We start from the raw sequence: 27,994 nt of genomic DNA, 5'->3' as shown, positions 1-27,994 counted from the left end.
CAAGATTTTCCTCAAAAGCAGGGGTTTGTTTTGATTTGTTGGCAAATGAAATTCCACCTGCTTTTGGCTTGATTTGATAGGAAGCAACACTATGCCATCTAGTGGCTTCACTGGCTTGGAGAGTGATTCTTCACCGTGCATCCCCAGTGAATATACTCACTATGAAGCATAGCCACCCACTTATGTTTCACTCAAAGCATGCAGGGAAGTCACTGGGTTTGTATTCATTAAGTGACTTCTGCACTTTATTATAAAGGACAACACTAATGCAAGCTGATAAAAGTCTTCTGAGTGAAATTATTGTTGCTTCATAGGCTAAACTGGTGAATGAGTAACAGTTTCATATGGAGTTTTCAGTATCTAAGAAAGTAAAGTTCACTGGCTGACACTTAAGTGATTAACAGCTCTTCCCACTGCAAACGCAGTGAGAAGCGATCTTTTCCAGCACCCAAATCCTATTTTCCGCTTCCAGAGCACTATCTTCAAGCTGTTGCTTGAATTGACACTGTCTTGTATAAATCAACATGGAAAGGAATCTTAAGAATGTTCTTGTCATTTCGTTTGGATTTTTACTTTTATTTACGGCTTACGGCGGGCTCCAGAGTCTGCAGGTAAGTGGCACTCCCTTCTATAGTTACGGGGAGCTGATACTCTCTGTAGGAGCATCAAACCAGTCAATAGGTGTGAAACACAGGTCTTCTCTTATCCTTTGAAGATGATGTGATTTCTCTGATGTGTGTCCAGCTTGACAAATGCTGATATGTTATTTCCAAGTTTTGTAGCTTCTATTAAGTATTTTATCCCAAGGATACACCTCGAGGTCTAAGACGCTGAGCTTGTCAGAAAATTCATCTTGAAACTTTTTTTCCTCAGACACTGAAATTGATCATGAAAGAGTGCTGGTCTCAGTGGAAATTCCCATAGAAAAATATTTGAAAATGAAAAGCATGATATTTTAGGATGCCTGGTTTCTGAACACTTCTGAATTTCTTTACAGATGTTATTCTACTATTTTTATTGCTATGTTAATTTTACATCATTTAAGCAATGCTGCTGACCTAACATAAAATGATAGTCAGCATATTCTTGTATTTTTATTTTTTAAATCCTGGAGGGCAACTGACACACCTAGGGATTGGAAGATTGTATCTTGTTTTCTAAAACAAAGGATCCATTGGTCTTAATGAAGTGATCTGACATTTTGTCTAACTATGGACCAGCTCAAATCCGAGCAGCACAGCACTTGCAGAAAGTGTCCTAAAAATACCGTCACTTGTAAAAAAAAGCTTAACAAGTAGTACAAGAGAAGGAGAAATGCTCTGCTGTCTGTAGATCTCTGAAATGCTAGAAGCAGAAGGTAGCCAATCCATACGGTCTCAAGCTGTGACCTCAGCAGAACTCACTTTGGAATAAAATCCTGCTAGATTAACCCAGGATACTGTAGGAAGATATATTCCCACCTCCAAGTTGGGTCTCTTCTGCAGCCCACACTGTTCAATAGCTTCATCAGCGACTTGAACGAAGGGGTGAAAAGCACCTTGTTCAAATTCACAGATGACACTGAGATGTGGGGAGAAGTGGGCATGCTAGAAGAAAGGGACAGGCTATAACTAGTTCTGGACGGGTTACAGGGGTGGATGAGAATAGGATGGGTTTTCATACTGACAAATGCAAGGTGCTGCACCTGGGGAGGAAGAACCGGCACCATACCTACTGGGGAACTCCCTTCTCAACAGTGCAGAGGCAGAAAAGGATCTTGGAGTCACTATTGATGGAATGCAATCAGGAAGGCCAACCACACCTTGTGATGCATCCACAGATGCATCACACGCAGGTCCAAAGAGGTGATCCTCCCTCTCTATGTGGCACTGGTTAGGCCGCAGCTGGAGTACTGTGTCCAGTTCTGGGCGCTGCACTTCAGGAGGGATGTGGACAACATGGAGAGGGTCCAGAGGAGGGCCACCTGCATGATCAGGGGACAGCGGGGCAGGTCCTACGAGGACAGGCTACGGGACCTGAACCTGTTCAGCCTTCACAAGAGAAGTCTGAGAGGGAATCTGGTGGCCGTCTATAAACTTACCAGGGGGGACCAGCAGGGAACGAGAGAGTCCCTGTTCTCTCGAGCACTACCAGGAGTAACTAGGAATTACGGCCGTAAGTTGACTGAGAGTAGGTTCAGTCTAGACATCAGGAGACACTACTTCACAGTCAGGGCAGCTAGGGTCTGAAACCAACTTCCAAGGGAAGTGGTGCTCGCTCCTACCCTGGGGGTCTTCAAAAGGAGGCTAGATATACACCTGGCTGGGGTCGTTTGACTCCAGTACTCTTTCCTGCTCATGGCTGGGGTTTGGACTCGATGAGCTGCTTAGGTCCCTTCCTACCCTACCAACTATGAAACTATGAAACTGTCCGAGCCTCCAAGGCCTGGAATAGACTTGCCCCAGAGGTGGTGCAAGCAGCTACTCTGGACTCTTTTAAGAAATGTTTGGATGCTTATCTTCCTAGGATCCTATGACCCCAGCTGACTTCCTGTCCCTGAAGCAAGGGACTGGACTCAATGATCTCCCAAGGTCCCTTCCAGCCCTAATGTCTATGAAATCTATGAAATTTCAAAGTTTTGGCTTTTCCAAGTTAAAAGGAAAATGTTTCAAAATGTTTGGAATTTCCTCACGGAATTACAAGTCTTATTTCTTTCCAGTTCCAACCCTAAATCTTCTGCTTATAGAAGTAGCGCATATCATCTGGCTCCTAGTTATTTTTTATTTGTATTACTGTAGTAACTAGGAACATGGTCAAGGATTGGGTGAGGCAGAGGTAGCATAATGGCAGGCAGCAGGGCGGGGGGGGAAGGGCAGACAGGCAGCAAGGGACAGGAGTCAGGCTGCTTGACACCCCTGCTTTCTGCCCCTCGCTGCCTGCCCCACCACTTGCCTTGCTGCCACTTCAGAGGTGTGGAGGAAGAATTGAAGACAACCCTCCAATAATTAGATTCTATATATGGAAAATTATAACTTATTTTTTCCATGTATAGACTCTAATTATTTGGGAGGGCTCATCCTAAATCCAGAGTCATCGCGGATTTGTATAAATATGGGCATGTGTGTGTGTGTGACTAAGAATTGCTATTTTCAACCACTGAAAAGCATGAGTCTCTGGACTGGAGAGAATTAGATACCTGGAAAATTGCTTGAATTCTTGAATCTTTGATTCCAGAGTCTAAGGGCTAAATCCTATTTCAACTTGACATGCCAAAGTGGCACTTATGTAGATGCATCAGTGCAATTTCTGGCATTTACACATAGTTCAATTTCTATCTGCTTTGCTACAGAAGCTCCACTCCAGCTGCCTAGGCCCCCTGATAGAACAGACTTTCCCAGACACACAAGTGACACCATGAGATCTCCAAAATGTTAGGGTGGTGTCACACATTCAACTTAACACTTACTAATAACAGTTAAAAAGTGAGCAAATGCACATTCCAGCAGTTCAGCATGTGTTAAGTGCCATCTCATGGTGTTGCAAAGCTCTTCCCTTTCAGGTGCAGGTTATCTTCTAACAGGCACTAACTTTGTAGGTCACTACATTCCAATAATTTGAAAGCTCATGAGTAGGAGTTGTGATGGAAGAGGAAGGCCCTCCTAGCTCTGAACCAACATCTCTCACTTCCTAGCAAAGTGCTCAGACCAGCAGGCCACATGCTAGGCATTAGCCAGTGTTCTCCACCAATTCTTTGAAGCAGACCTTGTAAGCCCCCAGGAGGGGAAACTATGCTGAGCTCAGAGAAGCATAAGTTAGAGGGAATGTGGCTAAATAGGATGATCACTGCCCTGGAAGGGTGAGTCCTGGATTCTACTTCCCAATGAGGTAAATACTATTCCACCACTGATTCTCCAGTGAACATTAAATACAGGACATAGAGCAGGGGCATGGGCCAGAAAGCTGGGCATTTATACACATACATTTGTGTGCTCCAACACGCTGGAGATCTGAAGCATTGGAGCAGGCTTGATTAATCGAGCTGATGTGCTCGACACTGTGTCACATGCTTTTGTATAAATGGCGAAATGTGTGTCAGTGCTGAGAATATGGCGGCCATGTGATTTTGAACGAAAACACCTTCAGTGTGTTTTAGTTCAAAAGCATGCCATCACCATTTTCACAGTGCTGATGTGCATTTTGCCATTTATGCAAATGAATGTGGCACAAACGTGTACAAATGCCCCCCAGAGTGCCTCACTTCCAGGGCAGTAACCATCTCACTTTGCTGTGAAGTGGAGGATACAGCTTCAAAGCTCCTCTGTAGGAAAGGGGGCTGAAACTTTAGTTTCCAGTTCCCTTAGGCAAGTACCCTAACCGCTAAACTATAGGCCAAAAAGGGTGTATGGGGCCTCCTCCATGTTACTTCCAGCAGCTATATGCATACTGGAGCAATCCTGTTCCAATATGGGTGGGAACAGAGTCTTCAAGTTGCATATGTGCCAAAAATTGTATTTATACAATTATCACTCCAGCCCATAAAGGTAAAATAGGATTTAACCCTAAGCTTTCACCATGATGTTTATTGTAGCAAAGTATTTCCTGTAGTGGAAAGTCACTTAAGATTCAAGAAGGTTCCTGGGCCAAACCAAAAAGAAAGACATAGAGTGGATAGAATTTGCTTAAATCATATAACTCTGGAAATAAAAATCAAATCACTTTAATTAGGGCTATCCAACTGGTGGCCTGTGGGCCACATGCAGGTTTATTTCAAGAGGTTAATTTGCAGACCCTGAGTTCCTGTCCAGTCACTGTTGCATCCATCACTCCTATTGCAGCAGCAGCTGGGAGTCTCTGGGCTCCTTCTTCCTCATCCAGGTTCTACTTCCTGCTACCACCCAGTGCTCCCATGCATTATACAGCCCTGGGGGTCAGTGGCTCCCACTGGTGCAGCTCACACAGCAAGCAGCCCCTGCTTAGAAGCTGTACAGCCCTGACTTAAAAACATAAGCAGTAGCAGCTGGTCTCAGAATTAAAACCCTGGATCTGAGCCCCATTCTGCCTTCTCAACTTTAAGATTCTTTATAATCCAAACCTAAATCTTGATCAGAACTATGCAAAGGGTCCCTATACTTAAACCAGAACCTGGCAATGAGGTTGCTAGGGGTCTGAAGGGCCGGCATTGTTTAAATCCCAATCTAGTTTCTACAGCTTTTTCCCTATTTCTGCGTGATGGCTTTCATGTTCCCAGTCTCTGCCATCCTTCCCTCTGTGGTTTTGCAAACACTGATGTCTCAGCTCCCCTCTCACCGTATTTTACATGACATAAACTAAATTCCATGTTATCTGTTGTTTTTGCCTACATAGAGCAGCCTCAACTCAGAAGAAGGCCTGGGGGTTGCCTCATTGAGTGTTCTCTATGCTGCTCTTATCATCTCTTCGATGTTTCTACCTCCATTCCTAATTGAGAAGCTGGGCTGCAAATGGACCATAGCAAGCTCCATGTGCTGTTACATCGCATTCTTCTTGGGCAACTTCTATTCCAGCTGGTACTGATGATCTATTATACTATTCCAAAGGAGTTTAATTCATTGTTGGTATTCTTATTTAGACTTATATCCCCTACTCCCCATGCAAAAATGCTCAAAGTAGCTTATAATTTGCTACATTTGGATTAAATATCTACAGGGCAAATTGTCCATTTTCCCAGAGTTACCAGCATTTAGAAATGTCCTGCCTACAGTAGCATTAATAGGGTTGGAGCATTGTTGCAGTCATGATGGTCCAGAGAATATGTAGAAGGCAAAGGGTTTTTTGGTAATATCTTCTGTTGAACCAACTGTATCACTGGGCTTAAGTGAAGATGTTTGAGGAGGGTCAGGGAGAAGTAAGGTTGGGTAAAAAATGATCACCCCACCTAACTTAGTTCACCCAGGTGTGGACCTTACACTTAGACCTGGACTCAGCGATTGGAAATCAATCTAAACCCATAGCAGTACAGAAGTCATCTAGCCCCTCCCATCCCAATTTACCTTTGATCGGTTGGCTATTTTAAACACAATCTAACATCCCCCTAATCTCCCCAGATGTCTGTACTTGGCCTGGGAGAGACATTAGATAAGTTTTGAGGTTTAAAGTGCCCTTTCCCAAGTCTGGGTAGGAAGCTAAATACCAGGAAAAGCAATGCTTTTTGTTTAATTCTAAATAGTCACTTCAAGGAGGAAAAGAAGACTGTACATTATACATCATTTTAGTTATTTTTAAATGTTATATAACCATGTTACCTGTTTCAGCTGCCCTTTACTTGGTTTGTGCTACTTTTGATACTTTCTCTTTGCTCCACAGCTTTGCTGTCCTCTCCCACTTTTCCAAGTGACTATTTTCATCAGAGGCATAGCAATGTGGCTGGGTGCCTCGGGCTAAGGGGGCAGTGGTGACTTCACCCCGTAGTTGGCAACAAAGCCAGTTGCCCTGGCTGCCCCACCCTAGTTATGCCACTGACATAATGCAGTGTTTGGCAACCTTTTTGTAGTGGTGGGCCAGAATGGCCCGGGTTGGATCCAAGGTAGGCCAGCACTAGGACCTGGCCCCTGCCACCTATTATCCCTGTCCCCAGCTGCACAGCTACATCCCAGGTGAAACTTCTTGCCCTCCAGGTGCGGCATAATGCAGGCAAAATCCCTGCCACCAGAATGCCCCTGACGCCACCCACTACTAGAACATTACTGAAGCCCCCAGAGCCTCAGGACAGATCCAATGGCTCTATGGGCTGGATGTGCCCTGCAGGCCATAGGTCACAGACCCCTGAAATAAAAACTGTTATATTATTTGTTCTTTGGCTTAGGCTGTATCTACTTCTTTTCCAGATCAGAGGAAGGGCACTTTGTATTTGCAAGTTTATCAAACATCTCTCCAATTACTGCTATACAGTGGTATTGACAGAAAGAACTTTTAGATTCTACAATGGACAATTACTTGGGAGACGATGGTATCTTGAGTCATAAACAGAATCAGAAGCTTTTGTAAGAAGAGATTCTTGTTCATATGCAGAGGGATAGACTGGGGGTTGAGAGAGACTTTCTCCTCAGATCCTAATGGCAGGTTAGTGAGGTCAAGGGAGGCTTACCTCATTCTGAAGCACTATGCAGGAGTCAGGCTACAATGGTAGGTATGTGGTTCACAATGAATGTCCTTTCACAGAAGGCATGGGAGTGGCAAGGACTTGATGAACACTCGTCTAACCGGTCAGTGTTGCATTTATAGGTGGTATTTGGCTTCAGGTCAGGTTTCTGTGGGTTTAGGTTTTACTCATTCGAGAGAGACAAGAAGTCACAAAGTTCAAATCCAGCTCCAAATTAAGCTTCCCCAGATCTGCTTCCAGGTTATAAGCTCACAGCTATTTTTCAGTCAGTAGCTTCTTCTAAGAACAAAGCAGCTTAGCTCTTCAGCTTTTTGCAGTGCAACAGAGGAAAAAGGATAGAGCTGAGTAAAATAACAGCGTATGAAATGAGTTAAGCTGTGCTTGTACAGGTTTCCCTCACCAGCCACGGTTTTGAGAATCCACGCTTAATATTCTATATACCATTTTGGCTATCACGGTATACAGTTTTGAGTAGCCACTGTTTTCTGTGGCTGCGCATCAGCCCGCCACCTGCCATTTTCCCCCTAAGACTTTTGTTTTGCCAACCACGGTTTTACCAACCACAGGAACTTTCAGGAACCTAACTCCAGTGGCTGGTGAATGAGACCTGTATATATAAACTGCTCTTGTAGTCTAGGTGATCATAAGGCCCTCTTCATGCAGTAAATATTGCTCATTGCCGACTAAAATCAAACCAATGCGAGAAAATGAAGTGCCAAAGGATAGTAGTCTGGATAGACTTTTAATACAAAATTTGGGCCCAAAGTGTTTCATGAAGACCCTCCAGGTTTGATTAAACTTTCTGCATATTGCATGCAGGTTTTCCAGGGAAACTTGCCTGGTTTTCAGGGTTGATGGTCCTAGCACAGCTCTATTGTGTCAGAGTCTAAGTTAGGCTTAGCTCACAATTCTGGAATAGGGAGCTCGAAAGCTTTGATAATCCTGGCATAAGTTAGGGCTCTTAGAGGCTCCAGTTCCCTGCCAAACAGCTGAGTCTGTCTGTCCTGGAAGCCCTGGGAAACACTGTTTTGGTATCAATTTCCTTAGGGAGCCCAAGAACCTTGAAAATCCAAGACTGACACAGGGTTCACTGGTCTTCAACTGCCCCTAATGCAAAGCCAGGACCTAGAAACTCTGTAACAGACTTTCCAGAGCCTGTGACTTCAAGGCAACCCTGCCAAAAGGACTTACTGGGTCAGATACTCTCAGGGTTCCCACCTCTTAGACCAGCTGGCTCCCTGAACAGGAACAAAAACTAAATGTCAAAATACTGAATTTTCCCATGACACTGTACTTTCATCTTCAGCAGTTCATTTATTGTCTGCCTAAACCAACATTAGGTTCCTTATGAATGGATACAACTTAATTTGATGATTTTCTCTTGCACCTCATTTATAGATTAGAAAGCCCAACATGAACCTGAAAACAACTGAGTTCATGTTTTTCCTAGTTGGAGTGACCGTATGTCTCGGTTTGGCTAGGATACTCCTGGATTCTGTAGGTCGGTCCTGGTCAGTTGGTCAAAAGCCCTGGCCAGAGTCCAGCGGGGAGGAAGAGTGGCGTGGTATGCCAAGCAGGTGGGAGGGCAGGCATGGCTGCTGCTGTGTGGGAGCAAGGTGGGCAGAGTGGAGCAAGCACCAACCCACCCACATGTAGCACGTCCCTGCTCCCACACAGTAGCACTGGTGCCTGCCTGCCTCGCTGTCTGGTGCACCATGTCACTCTGGATCTCCACTGGACTCTGGCCAGGACTTTTGACCAACTGACTAGGACCAGCCTAGGGAATTCAGGAGTGTCCCGTGCAAACTGGGACGTATGGTCACCCTATTCCTAAAGCACACTGCTGAAGTGTTAAAAGTGAGAAGTGGAGCAAGGATAGGAAAGGTTTTAAAACAATTAAAGTAAAACGGGGATGTCAAATATTTGGCCCAACAAGTACTCCATCCAGCTCACCCAGCTACCAGTAAGCCAGGGAATTTGGGGATGTGACCACCAATGGACATGGCCATCAGTGGGCATGGGCTGCCAAAGAACCTAGAACCCTGATGAACATGACCCGATTGATGGGTGCAACACAACCTCCAGCTGCCCCATAGCCACCTGGCCTGCCACTGCTTGTGCACCTCTGCCACAGCAAGTGGCTGCCTTGCCCACAGCTACCTGCCCTACTGCTACGGTAATGGTCAACACCATGGTGACTGTTGTCACTGCACTGCCACCACCCCGTGCCCCATGCCAGATCTGGCTGGGAGAAGTCCTATGGTCCAGATCTGGCCCAAGGCCCTGTGTGAGTTTGACACCCCTGGAATAAGAACAAGGAGCAGAGAATATAACATTCTAACTTTAAAAAGCAAAACTCAATGTATACCACACATCTTAAGCAGTTTATGTACCCCAGATATATAACACCACCTTCCCTTTAGCTACAGAAATTTCATAGACATTAGGGCTGGAAGGGACCTCGGGAGATCATCGAGTCCAGCCCCCTGCCCAAAGGGCAAGAAGTCAGCTGGGGTCATAGGATCCCAGCAAGATAAGCATCCAATTTACTCTTGAAGGTGTTCAATGTAGGTGCTTGAACCACCTCCGCTGGCAGACTGTCCCAGACCTTGGGGGCTCGGACAGTAAAGAAATTCTTCCTTATGTTCCATTTTAAATTGACTTTCCCCTTAATATTTTAAAAATGTTTAGGAAAAGGCTGTATCTTTACTGCCTCTAGGAGTATTGAGGCATTTTTGGATCTGTATGGCTTTCAGTGCAGCTCCTTTTCAGACTGTAATGTTCCATACAACAACCCACATCTACCCTTCACTGAGTAGAGGAAATAAGGCTATAGGGAAAGGTAGTTGTATTTGCTTCGCTTAACTTGCTTTTGCACCCCTACTTAGTAGGTACAAGCCAGCCCTTAATTGAAGGGCGGGTGGGGCTGGGCAACAAGGCTCATGAATTCAAACTAGTAATATGACACTTATATCCCACCAGATAATGTTAGTTCCACCCATTCCTAGTGTCAATGCATTGGGGCATATTTGTATAAAGGAAGAATCTATTCCTTCCTGCTGTGGCATCAATAAATCCAAGTCTCTGGGAATGATATGGTTCCTTCCTTTGATTGATAGAAAGCAATTTTCAGAGGGCTGTCTGGGAGGGTAGGCTGCTTGGCAAACAGATTCAAATTTATGCTAAACATAGTATTCTTTGGCAGGTACACACTGATCCCTACTTCTGTGATCCTGGGCCTAGGGGGAGCCCCACTCTGGTCTGCCAAATGCACTTACCTGACAATTGCTGGCAATTCATATGCCCAGAAAGCAGGGAAAATTGGAAGAGATATCATCAACCAGTATTTCGGGGTCTTCTTTCTCGTGTTTCAGTCCTCTGGAGTCTGGGGAAATCTTATTTCCTCTCTGGTATTGGGGCAGTCTCCCCAACAAGGTAATACATGCACACATATATATTAAAATATGTAGTTAAAGGTCTGAAATATATCATCAGTGTCTTCCAACTTACCCTGTTTCTTCAAAAAAGGTACACTGCTGACATGGGGGGAGTCTTTTAGATTTTACCTGTTATAACTGAGTTAAGATAGCAGGCAGACTAATGGACTAGTAATTTCATAATAAAATGCAAAGTCTCATTTTAAATTTTAAAAGTTGTAAATCAAAGTTTAATCAATAAAACCTAGTGGAACTGATTTTGAAATACTGAAACAAATCACCAAGGAAGAGGCAGAATTACCTGCTGATTAAAGCATCAGACTAGAAACTGGGACTCTAGGACACCTATACATGTAATGGATCTCTGCTCTGACACGGAGTAGACTCAATTAATCGAGTCTGCTGAAGCATGCTAATTAGCACTCTCCAGCAGCCTCCACGTTGTATGTATTCAGCATCCTCATGTCTCAAAATGGCGGAGGGGTGACTTTAACTAAAGCTCGTTGAATAAGCTTCTGTTAAAGCACCCCCGGTGCCATTTTGACAAGCAGGACACTGAATACACATGATGCTGCAGGCACTTTAATTAGAGCATCTCTAATTAAATCACCACCTCCCCTCCACTCTAGAGCACCTTGTGTCCTAAATCATACTGTACCAGGGAACTGTGTGGCTTGAACAAATTATTTCATTTCTCTGCCTCAGTTTCCTAATTTTAAAAGTGGCATAACAAATCTTAATGAAGTTGAATTAGTTAACGTTTAAGACATTACCTAATAGTGTCATAAGGTATTATGAACTCGTATGTCTTGAATGCACATTCTGGCCTAGTGCTTCACCCAAAGGTCAGGTTATGATGGAAATTAGAGGTTGAGCTTGCTACATCTGTTCTGGTTATTGCATGCCAAGAAACCACCAGGTCATATAGGCAAAAATTACTTTTGTCTCAGAGTTTAAAATGCACATCCATAAATGTTCAGGGAATTGACAACATATTTTATCAGTATAAATTATTGGTGCAAAATCTATGGCACAGAGCAGAAAGTCACACCTGCTGGGGCTGAATTTCCACTTCTTTGTTCTTAAATGAACAAATGAATGTAAAGCAATACCAGATCCAAGTGATGAGCAATTATACCAAGTGCAAGGCACTAGGGAATCTAGACCCCTCTCCCTGTGATGGAGCTGTACTGTAGCCAGAAGTAGGACAGCAGTGCACGTGTGGTTTATAACTGTGTCTTGGAGGAGTTTCCCATAAGATTCTAAAGCCATCTCCAAAGGTCTCTATATTTATGGGTGCATGTAGATGAAATAAGGGCCCTAAACTGAAGTGGTGGGTTTTTAAGAACACCGCTTCAGTTTAGGGCCCTTTAAACCCCCATGTTGTACACACACCCCGCTGACTTACCTGCCTCTCTGGCAGCGGGGAGGGAGGGTGAGCTGCCAACCCCTCTGGGCTGGTGGGTGGGAGATGGGCTGGTGTTTTCCTCTGCAGCAGCAGCCCGCCCCCCCCCCCCCGTGGCACCCACCCACAGACACCCGGCTTGGGTTCCAGGGAGCACCACAGCTGCAGAGGGAAGCAGTGGGCCCTCATGCAGCTCAGGCAGCCAAGCAGGCTCCAGGGGAGAAAATAAATAAAAAAGATTATGCTCCCCACTTTTCTTGGATGGACCCTGCCTTCCCAGGCTGCTGCCAGGCTGACTGCAGGGCTTCCTGCACAGCCTCTGAGCTGCATGGAGACTGGTGCTTCACTCCACAGCTGTAGAGGAAACTCGGAGTTTTAGTTTGCTGGGCCCCAAGTCATTTAAGGTGCATTACACCATTGGATTTGCTACAGTGGCTGGAATTAATGTGCAATACACCACCAATGCATGCAAACACTGACACTATTAAAGTGGTGCAAAAGCATTTAGCCTGTATTAAAATGTCATGCATACATGCCCGCCATTTTGTCTACACACAGCCTGGCTTGTTAGAGTGCTCAAGAAAAGTGTTGAATTAGCAACTCTCAAATCAGAAGTCCAGATTTATCCACAATGCAATTATAGCCTGGAGAGTGGCCTCAACAGCTGGCCTCAACTGTGTATGTCTTTGTGGGTGAGACAGAAGTGCAGTCTCCTGGCCATTCAATTCTTAGCCCCTCTGAAGTTATGAGAAGGGGTAACCTCATGTGTTTTCCAACATAAGCAATTAGTTTTCTTGTAATACCTTTAAAAAGGTAAAATATGCTCATTTGGAATAAACCTTTAAAATGCAGATCTCCCCCAATTATTTGTACTTACAAACCAGGCAAAACCCCATCACAAGAGCCCACCATCCCAGTGCAGGCAGGACATTTCTGATTTTAATGGGAATCCTTGTGACACAGGGAAATATTGTACAAGGAAATACAAGGAAAGGTACTAAGGTTTGCTTAGTGTGGGTGGAAACCTGATCTAGATTTACTTCTTTGTTCCCAAGCTTCAGAAATGCTCTAACTTCTGATTTTCTTCTCCAGGGGCCTTTGGAACTGCTAAAAATAGTCAGAGTACAGTGTCTGGGAACTGATGAGGCAGATCAAATGCAGAGTTATTTCCTAATGGCCATTTACTTACACTTTTCATAAACTTCGAAAGTGGCCTAAAAGTCAGAGTGAGAATGACCCTCATCAATTTAACACTTCCTGAATACTGAATACTGGATTTCTGAAGGTCCATTTATCCAGAGCTATGTAACTGTGGCCAGTGACAACAGCAAACTTTTCTTTTTATCCACAGTTTTAAATGTTATAGTAGGGTAAACACAGAGCTGTTTATGTGGTTAATAAACAGTTCATGTAACTCTTTGTTTGTTTGCAAGTGGTGATGAAAGCAAACCAAATTAAATGAATACATTATTATATAGTTATACAATAGGGCTAATTAAAGAATGACCCTAGATAAGCTTTATTGCCATTTCTTGTTCTTGAACAAACTCTGCAATGAAGGCTGTTGAAACAATGTTGTACCTTCCTTTCCCTCACTAGTCCCTCCCCTTCCTGGCATTCATGACCTATTGAGGAACATTTGTGATAACTACTTTGCATTTATATAATGTGCACATGAGGAAATTGTCTGTGATCAGGACACAGAGTTGTGTGTGTGTGTGTGTGTGGGTGTGGGTGTGGGGGTGGGGGTGTGGGTGGGTGGGTGGGTGTGGCTTGTCATGTTCAGCCCAGTATTTAAAGGATTAAGCCAAACAAGGTTCTTGATCCAAACCTACTGGAGTTGCTTTAGTTTGCAGTATATTATCCAACAACAATAAAACCAATAAAACCAGGGGTGAATTATGGCCAAATGTCACACAGATCAATCAGAATAAGGGTCTCAAGGATGCCTTCCCAAACAGCATGCTGCTGGCACACATAATTTAATACAGGAGAAGAGAAAAAAGAGTAACCCTTAGAAAGATTTGGAGAGGGTTGTGTTCCTTCTTCTGTTCCGTCAGGAGCCTCCAAATGATTAGATCATCCTGCCTTACTGATAGGATAGTTCCCTAGTGCAAAAGTGCTTTAAATACTAATCTCATTTATTAATATATACTTTGCTCTTGTTAGAGTGTTTTGTTTCGCCCATTGTACTTGGTAAGGAATGGCAACCTTAACATCATTTTACAGACGGGAAAACCAAGATGCAGAGAAGTGAGATGACTGTTCTGGGGCAATACACTAAGGGGTGGCTCAATATCAGAGTAAAGTTCTCCTAGTTCTGAGTTTGGTACCCTGTCTAACTGGACTCTTCTGTTCCCCTTTACCACTGGTACTCTTCCCCACTCCAGCTGACCCCACCATGTAACAAATATGTAGGAAACCTAACTGGGGGTGGCAGCGAACCCCAGCTGATCTAGATGTTCCAAATGAGGAGTTCTGGTTTGAGGATTGTTACACAAAATGAAGTCGTTTGCAAAATCTGGGATCCAGATACAGACCTGAACTGTGAATTTCCAGCAATGGAGCTCCTGTTCAGAGCTGTAGCTATTGATTTAATTCCAGCTGTGTGTATAATTCCTTATTCCAGGGGTTCATAGCAAGTGACCCATTGGCCACATGCAGCCTGCAAGAACAATCCCAGAGCAATACAATAATTCGTTAGTTAATGACTTTATTAAAATCAAAATGGCAAGACTTGGGTCCTTGCTGCATAGCAATGCATTAATTTACATATGTGCTATCATATGTGATCCAGTTTCCTGCTCTGAGGGCTTACATTCTCTCAGAGCACATCCTAGTATTGGTGTCCCTCCACTGGAAAGTGTAAAGAGCAAGTGGCCTTGGTAAATATTGAGTTGCAAATGCCTGACTTACTCTGTGTTCTAGACCCTCTGCTAAGCCAAACTTTAATTTGTGAAATTAGACTTTGGGTGGAAGTCTAAATGAGTGATTTACCACTGTTAAGTGCGACCATTTCTTCTTTTTCCTTGAATATAGTCTGCACTTACCTGCATATGTTCTGCTTTTGCTTTGATTGTTACTAAACTAGTGGAAATCTCAGAAGAAGACCTGAAATGTTGTGGAGCATATGACTGCATAACAGCTGCAGCTAACACCACTGCATTTAAGAGGCCAGAAACAACCTTAGTCTACACCATGTTGGGTATCTACACTGGTATGTGTCTTGATTAAACATCATTTATTGGGAATTAGATGCAAGTGGAATCAGGGGATGACTTTGCAGAATAAATTCCAACTTCATACTATGAGGAGAGATGCTTCCACCTTTCTTCTGCTCAGATTAATCGGTCTATAGCTCCCTCTTGATAACCCTGAATGCCTCATGCAAACTCTGTATGTCTTCGGTCCTTAAAGCAGGCCTGTCCAATCAGCAGCATGCAGGCTACAGTCAGGTCCGAGGGGTAAGCCTTCAACCTGCCATACCACATACCACATGAGCCCTTCCCCATGGCCTGTACAGCATACAGCCCAGAGATGTGTAGCCTATACAGTATGTGCCTGGGGGCTTGCGGCTCCCAGTTATGTTGCACAGCCCTGCCTAAAAGCCTTGAAGCCTTTATATTTACTTTTTGACTTAGAAAAAAATCACAGTTAAACTGTTTAAACTCCACCCAGTGTTTTACTTTGGCAAAGTCTACAGCAGGGGTGGCCAGCATGCAGTATGGGTGCCACAAGTGGCATGGACAGCCTCTGTATGTAGCACATGGCAGACTGGGGAGGAGACAGGCAGCCTGGCTGTAGTTCAGGCACAGCTTCCAATCAGACGGGAGCTGTGTCGCTGCAGGGCATCCATGCTGCCACCCCTTCTCCCAATTACCCTTCCCTCCTGGCCTTCCAGTTGTGGTATGGGTGCAGTCTGTGGGGAGCTGTACCAGAACTGGGTAGCTTCCACCTGTGTCCACACTGCAGCTGAGGGGCAGGGGGTGGGAGGAGTGGTGAGAAGTGGGAGCAGAGCAGACACAGTTTGCAGCTGTCAGCCATGGCATAGCTCCCCACTGGCTGGAAGCTGCATGTGCACCACAGCTGGGGAATGGGGGCCTGCCTGGAACAAGTTGTAGCGGCAAGGCAGGATTGCAACTGCCTGTAAATTTACAGACAGCCTGTAAAGAAAAGAAAGCTAAAAACACTTGTTCATAAAGTCCATAAAAATGCAACCACCCCTAAAAAGCAAGCGGGAATTTGATTGAAACTCCATGGTCTGAATGAGCCTGGATGTAATGCTGAAAGATAAAAAGAGCAGAGCAGCTTCACCTGGTGACTGCAGGAGCACAGCACCCTGCAGGAAACATTCAGGGCTTTGTAGGCCAAAGGAGCCTTCCTCCTTCAGCTGTGAGCTGTTGCACTATCCCATGCCTGCCTGTAATGCTGCTGGGTCACAGGTAGGCAGACAGTAAGGGCTCCTATACACATACAGTGAGCCTGGTCTGATGCATGTAATTGGAAATGAATGCACTCCAGCAGCCTCCAGCATCACATGTATCAGTATCCCCATGCTGAAAAATGGAAGTGGGGCACTTTAAACTAAAACTTATTTGATGGGTTTTAGTTCAAAGTGCCCTGCCACCATTTTTCAGTGCAGTGACACTGATACATGTGACATTCCGGGCACTTTTGCTAATGAAAGCGTTAGTGTTACTGGGCTTGGGGGCTTTTTGCTGTGAACCCACTACTGTACTTTAAAATAAAAAGCACAAGCCACTAACTCTGGGTTCAGAGATGTGCAAATGCACATAGAAATGCAGTGGCAAGCTGAGCATGTGTAGAGGGTCTGATTCTTCTCTTGCTCTGTAATGGCATTTGCTTCAATGGTTTTATTTGCACTTACTATGAGCATGAGCAAAGCCAGAGGTAGACCCTGCATTTTTAATCAAGAAAACAATTGCAACTATTGTATTGACACTATAAAGGGGGAGGAAAATGGGACCTTATATGTATAAGACCACTTCTGTTTGTTATTATGCAACATATTCAGTTGTTGGCAATTTATGCTTCTGGGTGAACAGGTGCAAGGTAGTATAATTCATCTATCAAGTTCCACAGAATTGATGTCCTTCATAAATTATGGCTGGTTTAGGCAAATCAGGAAGGAGCAATCTAGAGCCGTCTCCAGCATACTAATACATTCTAGTTCCAGCAAGTTATTTTCCTTTTCACACATTCAAACGTAAATGGTCCTCTGTTGATCTAGAGATTGTTGACAGAAGAAGAGGAAGCTTTTTAATGCTAGCCTCCCTGTGACCTCTGACTTGACCTAAAGGGATGAGAGATCTCTCATGAATTAGTGCAGCTGGCCTTGTGGCTGTCATAACATGTGCACCACAACGAAGCAAAGGGAATTTGTGTGGTATACAACTGAACATAGAGGATTTTTATGTACATGGTAATGACCTTTACACTGGATTTAAATCAGGTTCTCCCCTCTGACAAAACATCTGACCCAGAACTTCGCACTAAATCAGAATTTTTTTTAAAATCGTCTGCTCGCCATTCCCCTGGCTACTTCACATTTTCTCATTTGTCTTGGTTTTTCAGGTAGTGGTGTCCTGGCTGTGTTGCTGATTGTTATATTTCTGGATCAGATTAAAGCCAATGAAGTGGAAAGTGAAAAGGAAACAATGAAGAAAAAGTCCCCTTTGTCCTTGGTCCTAGCAACTTTCAGGCTTCTTAAAGATAAGAGACAATGTCTCCTTATCCCATTAACAATGTGGAGTGGGTTTGAACAGGGATTTCTTGCTGGTGATTATACAAAGGTGAGAGTAAAAATTAAAGTCTATTGTTCCTGGTCTTTCTATAATCCTCCTTTTCTTAATACTATTTCATCAGTAAAAAAAATGCATATTCAATAGCAGGGATAACTTTTGGGGGGTAAAGCTAAATTACAGTCTCTTCCTACTTGAAATGACTCTGAGTGACATCATCAAATAGGAGAGGGTGGCAATGAGTGTGCCTCCTGGGACATCATTAAGAAAAAAAATACCTTAAATTAGCTTAACTCATACATCATTGGAAGCTACATCCAAGGAAATACAGAGTTAAGCTCTTTGTTTGTTTAAAAAAAACAAGGCAGGAGTAAAGCCAGAAGTCTGGAACCCTTCAGAGGCTAAGCTTTGTCATATCTTCCTTCCAGTTTCTCAAGAGCTTGTTCAACTGAAAGTTAGAAGACAAGCACAGAGTTCTGTTTTGGAAAACTTTATGCTGTGTGGCAGACCAAAAAAGTGGCCGGCAGTAAAACACTAGTTACTTGCATGGCCTATTCAAACCAGGCATCCTGAAGTGATCAGGAAGAGTCAGAACCAGCCTTCCTCACATGGGTTTTGAAACATTATAACATCCCACCCAAAAGGCTTATTCCCTAACTGTGCACTCAGGCTTCAAAGAATCAATAGCAGGGAGAGATATGAGCATAGTGGGCTGCTCATATGAAACTGCAGCTTTCAAGCTCTGTGAATATCCAGTGAAGGAAAGAGCTTCCTTGAAAGACTCAGAACTAGCTATCCGTGGCCATTTAAATGATTTAAATGGTACTTATATGTAAGATCTGCACACTTACTTGGTGTGAACCTGGAGGGATGTGGGTAGTGGAGTCCCCCAGGGCTTGGTCCTGGGGTCTGTACTGTTCAACATCTTTATCAGAGATCTGGATGTGGGTGTGGAAAGCATGCTGTCCAGATTCACCGACAACACCAAGTTGTGGGGCGAGGTGGGCACGCTGGAGGGGAGGGACAGAAGCCGGCTAGATCTAGACAGGTTACAGCGGTGGTCGGATGAGCATAGGATGGAATTCAACACAGACAAGTGCAGGGTGCTGCATCTAGGGAGAAGGAACCAGCAACACACCTATAGGCTGGGAAACACCCTTCTTGTCAACACGGTGGCAGAAATGGATCTTGGAGTCACTGTTGACTCCAGGATGAACATGAGCCACCAATGCAAGGAAGTGGTCAATAGGGCTGACCACACCTTGTCATGCATCTACAGATGCATCACAAGCAGGTCCAGGGAGGTGATCGTTCCCCTCTATGCAGCATTGGTCAGGCCACAGTTGGAGTACTGCATCCAGTTCTGGGTGCCACACTTCAAGAGGGATGTGGCTAGCATTGAGAGGGTCCAGAGGAGGCCACTCGCATGGTCAAGGGGCAGCGGGGCAGGCCCTACAAAGATAGGCTAAAGGGCCTGAACCTATTCAGCATCCACAAGAGAAGGCTGAGAGGGGATCTGGTGGCCGTTTACAAACTCACCAGGGGGGACCACCGGGAACTGGGGGAGCCTCTGTTTCCCCAGGCACCACCCAGGGTTACTAGGAATAACAGCCACAAATTGTTAGAGAGAAGGTTCAGGCTGGACATCAGGAGACACTACTTTATGGTTAGGGCTGCCAGGCTCTGGAATGGGCTGCCAAGTGAGGTGGTGCTCTCTCCTACTTTGGGGGTCTTCCAGAGGAGGCTGGACAGATATTTGACTGGGGTGTTATGACCCCGGCACCTGTTCTTGTCCGGGGCAGGGGGTCAGACCTGATAGTCTGTTTAGGTCCCTTCCAACCCTAAGTACTGTGATACTATGAATGATGCTGTTTTATGGAGACTAGAGTCCTGATCCTAGACTTTCATCTCTTAGGCTAGACAGAGAAAGGCAGAGAATTCTTTGTGCCATTAGTATCAAGGTTTATGTTGGATGAGAAGCAGCACTCCAGATGCAATGCCTGTTTCTTCACCAAATGCTATTGTCTTGGCACTAATCCAACTGGGAACTAGACAGAATTGTTGCTGCCGAAGGCTGAATAAGGCAGCACCCAGGAGACCTGACAGCAAAATGCATAACTGTTTTATTAACAGTACCTGCCCCATTGGAATAGTCACCTCTCAGAATTGGGCATACACAACCCTCAGCCTCAGAAATGCATGGAAGTCAGCGTGAATAATAATGCCCCCTGTGTCTCTTCCTTTTAGTCCTATGTGACCTGTTCCCTGGGAATACATTTTGTCGGTTATGTGATGATCTGTTTTGCGGCTACAAATTCGCTCTCTTCTATGTTCTTTGGGAAAATTTCCCAGTTCACTGGAAGAAAAGTCTTGTTTGCATTCGGTAGGTAAAGACTGATCTGAGGACTGCTTGTCTCACTGGGTATGTCAAATCCTGTGGCTCCCTTCTACTACATGTTGGATGCTGGACATCATGCTATATCCTACCCATTAGATTAACATCAAACTAGAAAAGTACCCTTTGTACACTGGAGGAAAGGTTGCTAGGTTAACTTGCATATTTAAGGGTATAGACGCAGGTACATTTGGAGCCATTGCAAAAGGGGAACATTTCAAAAGGGCAGCAGCTGGCATATTCTAATTGTTATGTGTGGCCAAGCTAGGAATATAGCAAACCTGATCCAAATTTAATACTGTATGAAGCAGTGAACTAGCATCTTTGAATTGCTGAGGGACTCAGTTCACCCCACCTTTGATGGCATGATATACACCCAAAGACTGGGCTGTTAGTTTCTTAGATCTAATATGACTGACGACAAATGATCTTTCATGATTGGGCCAAAACCTGATCTTGTTGAAGTCAACTGGTGTTTCGCTGTTTACATCGAAGAGAACAGTAGCTCCCTCAAGACATTCTCCTTGCTTTTTTGATCAAAAACCTTGAAAACCTTAGGAGATATATTGTTATGTTGCTGTTCCCAGGAAAAGTAAACCTGAGGCTGCAGCAGCCAGTCTGATAATTGCAGGACAAGTTTTGAACATTGGTCCTGGGTCTTAATTTCCAATTGTTTTGTACAGGGGAAGAAAGGTAAAATAAGAGTGAGTGAGAATGGGCTATACCACTGCCTCATTTTAGATAAGGAAGGGGCTGCACAAGGCCAAGAAACCTGTAGGATGCTGTGAGGACAAGCTATTTTTACTAAGCTATTTTTAAGGCACTTTCTTACCACAGAACAATGTAAAAACCAGGTAGTCCCAATAAATAATTTACCAGGACAGAAGGCTGTTAAGGATATTTCTTCCCTTCCATCTCCATTTCCATTTGAAGAAATAATATTACAATAAAAGCCCTTAACTCTGATGCTTAGAACTTTGCAGGTTCTATGTGCTCAATTTTCCTGTGTCTTTGCCTTTTGCACATTTCTCTACTCCAGGTGACTCATTTCACAAATAAAGAAAATACAGAATCTTATTCTCATCCAAAAGCTTGTCCAAAACCCCTGAGTCTTTCTACTGGTTTTAAGGGACTTTGAATCAAACCCACATGAAGTGATAGAAAAAAATCAGTAATGCATTTGCATTCTGCATCTAAACTGAAAAAACAAAATTATATCTGTCCTTTCAACAGACAGCCAAGGTGATCTCATTCATTGCTTCTTGCCTTTGGAAAGAAATCTATTATTTAATGATGGTTTGTGATAGAGACATATATCCCTTCAGTTACCTCTTTACATCCTTTATTGTTAATTCTTTATAGCAAGTTTACACAGTTTAAATTATACCTGAACAAAGTACTGTATTATCTTATATTTTATATAATTATAACCTGAGGAGTATAAATGTTAGTGAACCAGTGGGGCTCTAACCTTGTTTTGTGCTGTAGCTAGCTGAAGACTCTGAACCTGTCTCTCCCATAATAGCTCCGTTCATAATCACATCTGATTATTTTTCCTCTGCCTCCTTCCTGTACATGCAGGTACACTTATAAACCTTTCCTGTATAATAGCCCTATTGCTGTGGAAACCTCGCCCTTCACAGTTTGCTGTATTCTTCATTTTTCCTGCTCTTTGGGGCATGGCTGATGCCATCTGGCAGACGCAAACTAATGGTAAGTATCTGTGACAAGTAACTGACTCTCTCTGAGATATAATATTCCGTATATTCTTCTTTGTATAGTCTTATACCAGGCAGTTTCTCTTTTTAGAAGGAACAGGTAGAGAAAGGCACATTCTTGTCAAAAGTAATGGGCAATCAGGATAAGTCTTTGAAATGTTTCTAAAAATCCAGAAGAAAAAAAATATATATATATATACTCCCACAATACCACCTTTCCTTTAGAATATATTGTAAAGGAGAGGTGGTATTGTGGGAGTATTTTGCCAACTTAGATAAGGAGCTGATGCAAATATAATAAAATTAAGAAGTTAATAAATTCACTCTGCTAAGAGTTAAGAAACTTCTTTTATATAAAAATGGGCAGATGTGCAACCTAAATAAAAAAAGGTTGCAACAGGCAAAGGCAAGAAAGAATCATTGGCTTTAGTCACTTAAGAAAGTACTTTCTTGTCTGGTCTAACTGCTAACAGGCATAGCAGTCCTGCTGAAGGGGGCTTATACACTTTCTATGGAGAGAGAACAAAAGTAGGCCTGCCTTACCTAGAGGCACACATGAACTTACAAGAAGGATGAGAAAAGGATGCAATTGCCAACCATATAGGGGGAGGAAGACAGGAAGCAGAGAACCAGTTGTACCTCATACTGGTCAAGAGTGAGTGAGTGTGGTTACTGAGCCCTGTGGCATTCTGACCTAGTTAACCACTGATATAATACTATCATAGGTGCCACCTTCTTTCCTAAGCACCTGGAAGATAAATCATAGATTACATTGTTTGGCCAGGAAATACAAAACCTGCATTTCTTTCTCCTATGCATCTGTAGCTATTCTGTAGCTCCAAGTAGAAGCAAAATAACTCAAGGTGTGCATCTTCACAGTGTGGCATGTCACTACTGAGTGATGAGATTAGACCTTCATGGAGGAATGTGAGATTGTTGCTCAGGAATGCTGCATCATGCCAGCCATACGTGTGGCATGGGACTGATCCTCCTCTCACCTACATTCCTCTCACAAAGGGGTTACACCCCTGACTATACTGGAATTATTGTAGATTTAGAGCTGTGTGACTTGAGATTCAGGCCTTTACATTAGTAGTTGAAATCCTGTAGCCCTTGCTCTGACAGATTCTTATTAATGTCCATCAGATTCACAGCAGATCAAAAACTGAATAAAAACTAGGTAAAGCTATCAGGTTGCAGTATTAAGTCTAATGGAATAGTCAAAAGATTTAGTCTGAGTTAAGTATATTTTCTACTGATCAAGAGTTCCCCCTTGAGGATGTTAATTAGAATTGGACAAACCCTTTCACTCTTATCCGTTTCCCCAATGTGTGTATTCCTAGGTGTACGTGTGTGTGTTCTTTGTTATTTTCAGTGAACTCTGTTCCATTTTAGAACGTGCCATTACCCTCTCTTATCAAAACTGAACACTGCTCCGTAAGTCTTTCCTGGTAATAATTATGATTCCTAATAACAATTGCATGGCACAGGACAACCAGGTACAGGGCAACAACATAAAATTCTTTCCAGCCTGACGTGCTGCATTAGAAAGGATATGAATCAGTTTGGTAACTTTGTGGAACTGGAATTCAAGTTATTTACAGCAGTTCCACTTTGTACCCATTCCTCCTTGCAGTGCAGGGCAGGATGAGGATGGTTCTGAAGTGAAAAGGTAAAAAGAAAAAAGATGGAGGTGGGAATTGTGGATTTCACTTACAAAATGTAGGACTTTGTGCTGCCACCAGTATTCATCATGGAAGCACAGTGCACACTTCTCAGTGCACACTTCTGGTGTATCCCAAAGCCAGGGTGTATCAGTCTTGTGACAAACGCTTGTCAGTGATCCAAATGGAACACCAAAATTTTTTTCCTGTGTGACTCGTTCATCTCAAGCATAATAGTTTATACTGCTAATGCAGCCAATCCACTGACTTCAGCTGTGAGATCCTCTTGAATTTCCCACTACCCTGGGAAGGCCATTCCCCACCAAAGAAACAAAGGGGAAAAAAACCTCCTAAAATCCAACCCCTTTATCTAAGGGGTTATGAATGTTATCAAATCCTCTATTAATGCTCACTTCATTAATCCAGAAGCCTGATCTTTTTCACCCAGGCAGAAATATTAACTATGGGCATAATGACCTAGTTTCTTGCTACTAAGATGCCATTCCTGTTATAAAATGTACTATGGAACATTTGCTTGCATATTATGATGGATTAGCACATAATTGACCTTACACTATATTCATTCAATGACCTAAGTAGATCTTGTGAGACACTATTAGCCTAGATCTTTCATCATGGTTGTTTACTGAGTCACTAATTTGGAAAATTCAATAAATGCCCCTTTATAATTAGTAGGAATTAGTGATATTCTACATACAGATGGTACTGTTCCCCTTAGTGAAGCTGAAAGTCATACACAGTTCACTTGACTCTCAGGAAATTTGTTCTTCTGCAACTGTTCTGAATGACTGTGTACATTACTGTGTTGTTTAATATAGGAGCAGGACCACAGTTCATGCATGCTTTCCATTTCCAGCTGGCTGCATGGATATGCCTACTTAACTGTAATGACTGATGCTTGCTCCATCATCTAAAAAACAGCTCCCCACTTTGTCTGTTTTAAGTTCCCTGCCAGCGTGACCTCAGGAGTTGAGAATTCCAGTCTGTCACCTAGTGGAGCTGCTAGCCACCCACCATGAAAATGAAATTGGGCCCATTGTGATCACTTCAGCTCTGAGCATGTGAGCAAGTAGGCTATTTTGTTGAGCATCTAATTCAACTAATACCTAGGCATATTGTGTGCATTAAGGATAATAATTGCTATGCTTTTCTTGTGGCCCAATAGGGTAGATTTTTACCAACACACTCAAAGTACTGATTATTGTAGAGAAACACATCCCCTTTGTGATTTAATCTGAACTTTGTTGTGGCCACGTAAGTTGCAGCTGAATTTTTGCTCTTCCCTGATTCAAGGCATTGCTGATCTGTTTGTTTGTTTTTTAAACTATCATGGAAAGCTTGAATTGCTACCCCTGGGACAACCATGGCTGTGAAGCCTGCCCTGCATTTCCAAAGGACCAGGGCAGGTCCTCAGAAGCTAAGCTAATTTGTATTTCATGTAAATAGTATAATGCCAACAAAAAGCTGCTTGTGTTTCCTTGATTATCTTTCTCAGGCCTGACATGGGTTACAGTAGGTTGGCTGTTTTTCAACCTTGCCCTGCCACAGACTTCTTATTTGCCTCAGTTTCTCAGGTGTAAATGCATCTCCTGGATATTATGCTGCTGGGGAGAGCCAGAGCTTGCGCCTTAACAATGGAAAGGGATGATTTCAGCAGAACTGTGTGTCCAAGTCTACATGGAAAGCTGCTCTGCTTGTTCTTTGAAGGTCCATATGGACTTGGGTCAGCATCCCTCAGTCATCTTACATTGAGGTATTAGGGGATGAGAGCCAGATAAACATCTGCTGAGAATTTTGCACATTCTAGTCCTCATTCTGTCCCACTGATTCACTTAACTCTGACCTTCTCTCCTTTCTTTCATATATTCTCACAGCTCATTATGATAATCTTCTCCTCTGAAGCTCCTAGAGTCTAAAATAAACCCTTGCTATAGAAGTGTAAGGTGCTGCACCTCAGTAGAAAGAACTCCCAGCACAATTACAGGCTCAGCAGTGCTACACTCGCTAGCACCATGACCAAAAGAGACTTGGGGGTCCTGATTGACCACAAGATGAATATGAGTCACCAATGCGATGCTGTGGCTGGCAAAACAAACTAAACTCTGGTGTGCATTTACTGATGCATCTCAAGCAAAACCAGGGATGTCATCCTCCTGCTTTACTCAGCCTTACTGAGGCCACAGCTGGAGTACTGCATCCAGTTTTGGGCCCCCCACTTCAGGAGGGATATGGAAAAGCTTGAGAGAGTCCAGAGGAGAGCCATTCATATGATCCAAGACCTGGAGGGCAGGCTGCACAAGGAGAGGCTGAGGGATTTGGGACTCTTCAGCCTAGAAAAGAGAAGGCTCAGGGGGTACTTGGTAGCAGCCTACAATTCTATAAGGGGGTACATCAGGACCTGGGAGAACATCTGTTCACCAGATCTCCCCAAGGGATAGCAAGGTCTAATGGCCATAAACTCCAGGAAAGCCAATATAGATTAGACACAAGAAAAAATGTTCTTTACGGTGAATGTGTCCAGGGTCTGGAACAGACTCCTCCCAGAGGTGGTGCAAGCACTGACTCTGGACTCTTTCAAAAAACATCTGGATATTTTTCTCGCTAGGATCACTTGATCCCAACTGACTTCCTGCCTATGGGGGGGTGGGGCTGGACTCAGTGATCTCATGAGGTCCCTTCCAGCCCCTAATGTCTATGAAATCTACAAAGCATATGTATTATTTACCACTTTCACTGTATATTTAGTCTCGTATAAATTTGTATGACCCAAATACACATTTGTAAGTCTCCTGTGATTGACTGTTTACAGGAAGAGAGCTGAGTTCCTGTTGTAGTGAACACAGAATATGCCATCATTTCAAACTTGCCATCACAAACGTTGTTTCTCTTTCCTTGCAGCTCTCTATGGAGTTTTATTTGAGAAGAACAAGGAAGCTGCTTTTGCTAACTATCGTCTCTGGGAGTCACTGGGATTTGTCATAGCTTTTGGATACAGCACATTCTTACAGGTCTACATTAAACTGTATGTCATATTGTCTGTCCTGGTGGTGTCCATGGTGACGTATGGAATAGTTGAGTATATGGAATCAAAGGAGTCTCCTAGACCACCCACCCCAGTATCGAAAGAAGTAACAGGAGCCCCAGACCAAGAAACACCCCTGTAACCCAAAGGATCAGGGTAGTAAAGACAAAGCATACCAGTCACCTCACTGCAACAGGTTTTTAAAAGGAGATTCCAAGGTGCTCAATCAAATTTTAGGAAGAATTTAGAAGAACTGATTTTTTTCACGGTCACTGCAGTATAAATAAATAAGAACACAAGTTTATTCAATACATCTGTTTTTTTAAGGGTTATCCGACTTTACCATTACATGTAAAAGTTTACTAATAACCATTAAAAAAAAGTGTTGGATTTTTTTACCAAAAAAAATTAATAAATATGAAAAAGACTGTTGTACTCTGTGTTATATTTTATGTACCTTTGAATCAAACATGGTACAAAAAGTTTACGTCCAATAGTTCAAAGTATACCCTTCAGTTCCCACAAAAGTCAGTAGGAGTAAAGGGTCCTTGACTCTTCACAAGGGACTGGATCCTTATTAACAGCTATCCTGTAGCAACATAAATGTACAGCTTAATTAGCACTGGCTCACTTTCATGCAAGACTTCACTTGTTTGTTCTCTATGCACATGTAACTATGTGGTTACTCACTGGCCAAGTATCTCTGACAATATTGGTCTTATCCTACCTTTTAAAAACACTTGCTACAATATAAATGCAGTTAGTAGTAGCAATTGTAACAACAGCAGAACTGTAATCATCCTCTTTATGAGGTGGACAAATTGCCAAGAGAAATTGAAGATTTGCCAATCTCTACCATTAGTGTCTGTCTGAAAATAAACTACACTACAGCATTAGTTATATTGTGTTATGCCACAAAACTATTATACGAGATTACAGTGCCGTAGCAAGGAAGTTTGACACCTGGGGAAAGTCCACAGAGGCAGCCCGCCCTTGCCCCATGCACAGATCCAGGGGACACCCGCCCATGCTTGCCTGGGGATACATGCAGCAGTGAGAGCCACCTTCCCCTCATCCCAGGGCCCCCCAAGATGAGTGGCTTGCAGCTCTGTCCCGTGCCCCACCCTGGTTGGGCAGCGCCTATTGGCGCCACTCTGCTTTGGCACCCAGGGCAGTTGCCCTGCTCACCCCCCTTGCTACGGCACTGTGAGACTAAGAGGTCCAGTTATTAACCATGCCAAGAGAGCAAGGCATTGAGGAAGCAGAATAACTTGTAGATGTAACAATATCCTCAATAATCAAAGTCATAAGGAAGAAGTGTTTCTTCTGTACCGCTGCCATCCTCATATGAAACCTTTTTGCATCACAATTCCTATTCAGATTTCACCTGTGTTTCTGTACAGCCTTTTCTATTACAAGTCACTTTCCCACATAGTGAATGAAGGTCCCTGGG

The 27,994-nt window shown here is 43.5% G+C and overlaps 1 protein-coding gene across 1 annotated transcript; it reads left to right on the top strand.

The window, feature by feature from the left end:
• The first annotated feature begins 299 nt into the window (after positions 1-299).
• Positions 300-26,874, top strand: UNC93A (unc-93 homolog A). The gene is made up of 8 exons (XM_090031486.1): positions 300-611; positions 5,344-5,525; positions 10,323-10,552; positions 15,051-15,176; positions 17,555-17,772; positions 19,969-20,104; positions 21,698-21,829; positions 26,418-26,874. The coding sequence occupies exons 1-8, from the start codon at positions 525-527 to the stop codon at positions 26,681-26,683; spliced, it is 1,377 nt and encodes a 458-aa protein (XP_089887612.1). The 5' UTR covers positions 300-524; the 3' UTR covers positions 26,684-26,874.
• The last annotated feature ends 1,120 nt before the right edge of the window (positions 26,875-27,994 follow it).

This window comes from Crocodylus siamensis, chromosome 1, assembly GCF_052110815.1.
Source record: "Crocodylus siamensis isolate JL-2025a chromosome 1, ASM5211081v1, whole genome shotgun sequence".
Taxonomy (NCBI): domain Eukaryota; kingdom Metazoa; phylum Chordata; order Crocodylia; family Crocodylidae; genus Crocodylus; species Crocodylus siamensis.
This window is presented reverse-complemented; position numbering and strand designations above follow the sequence as displayed.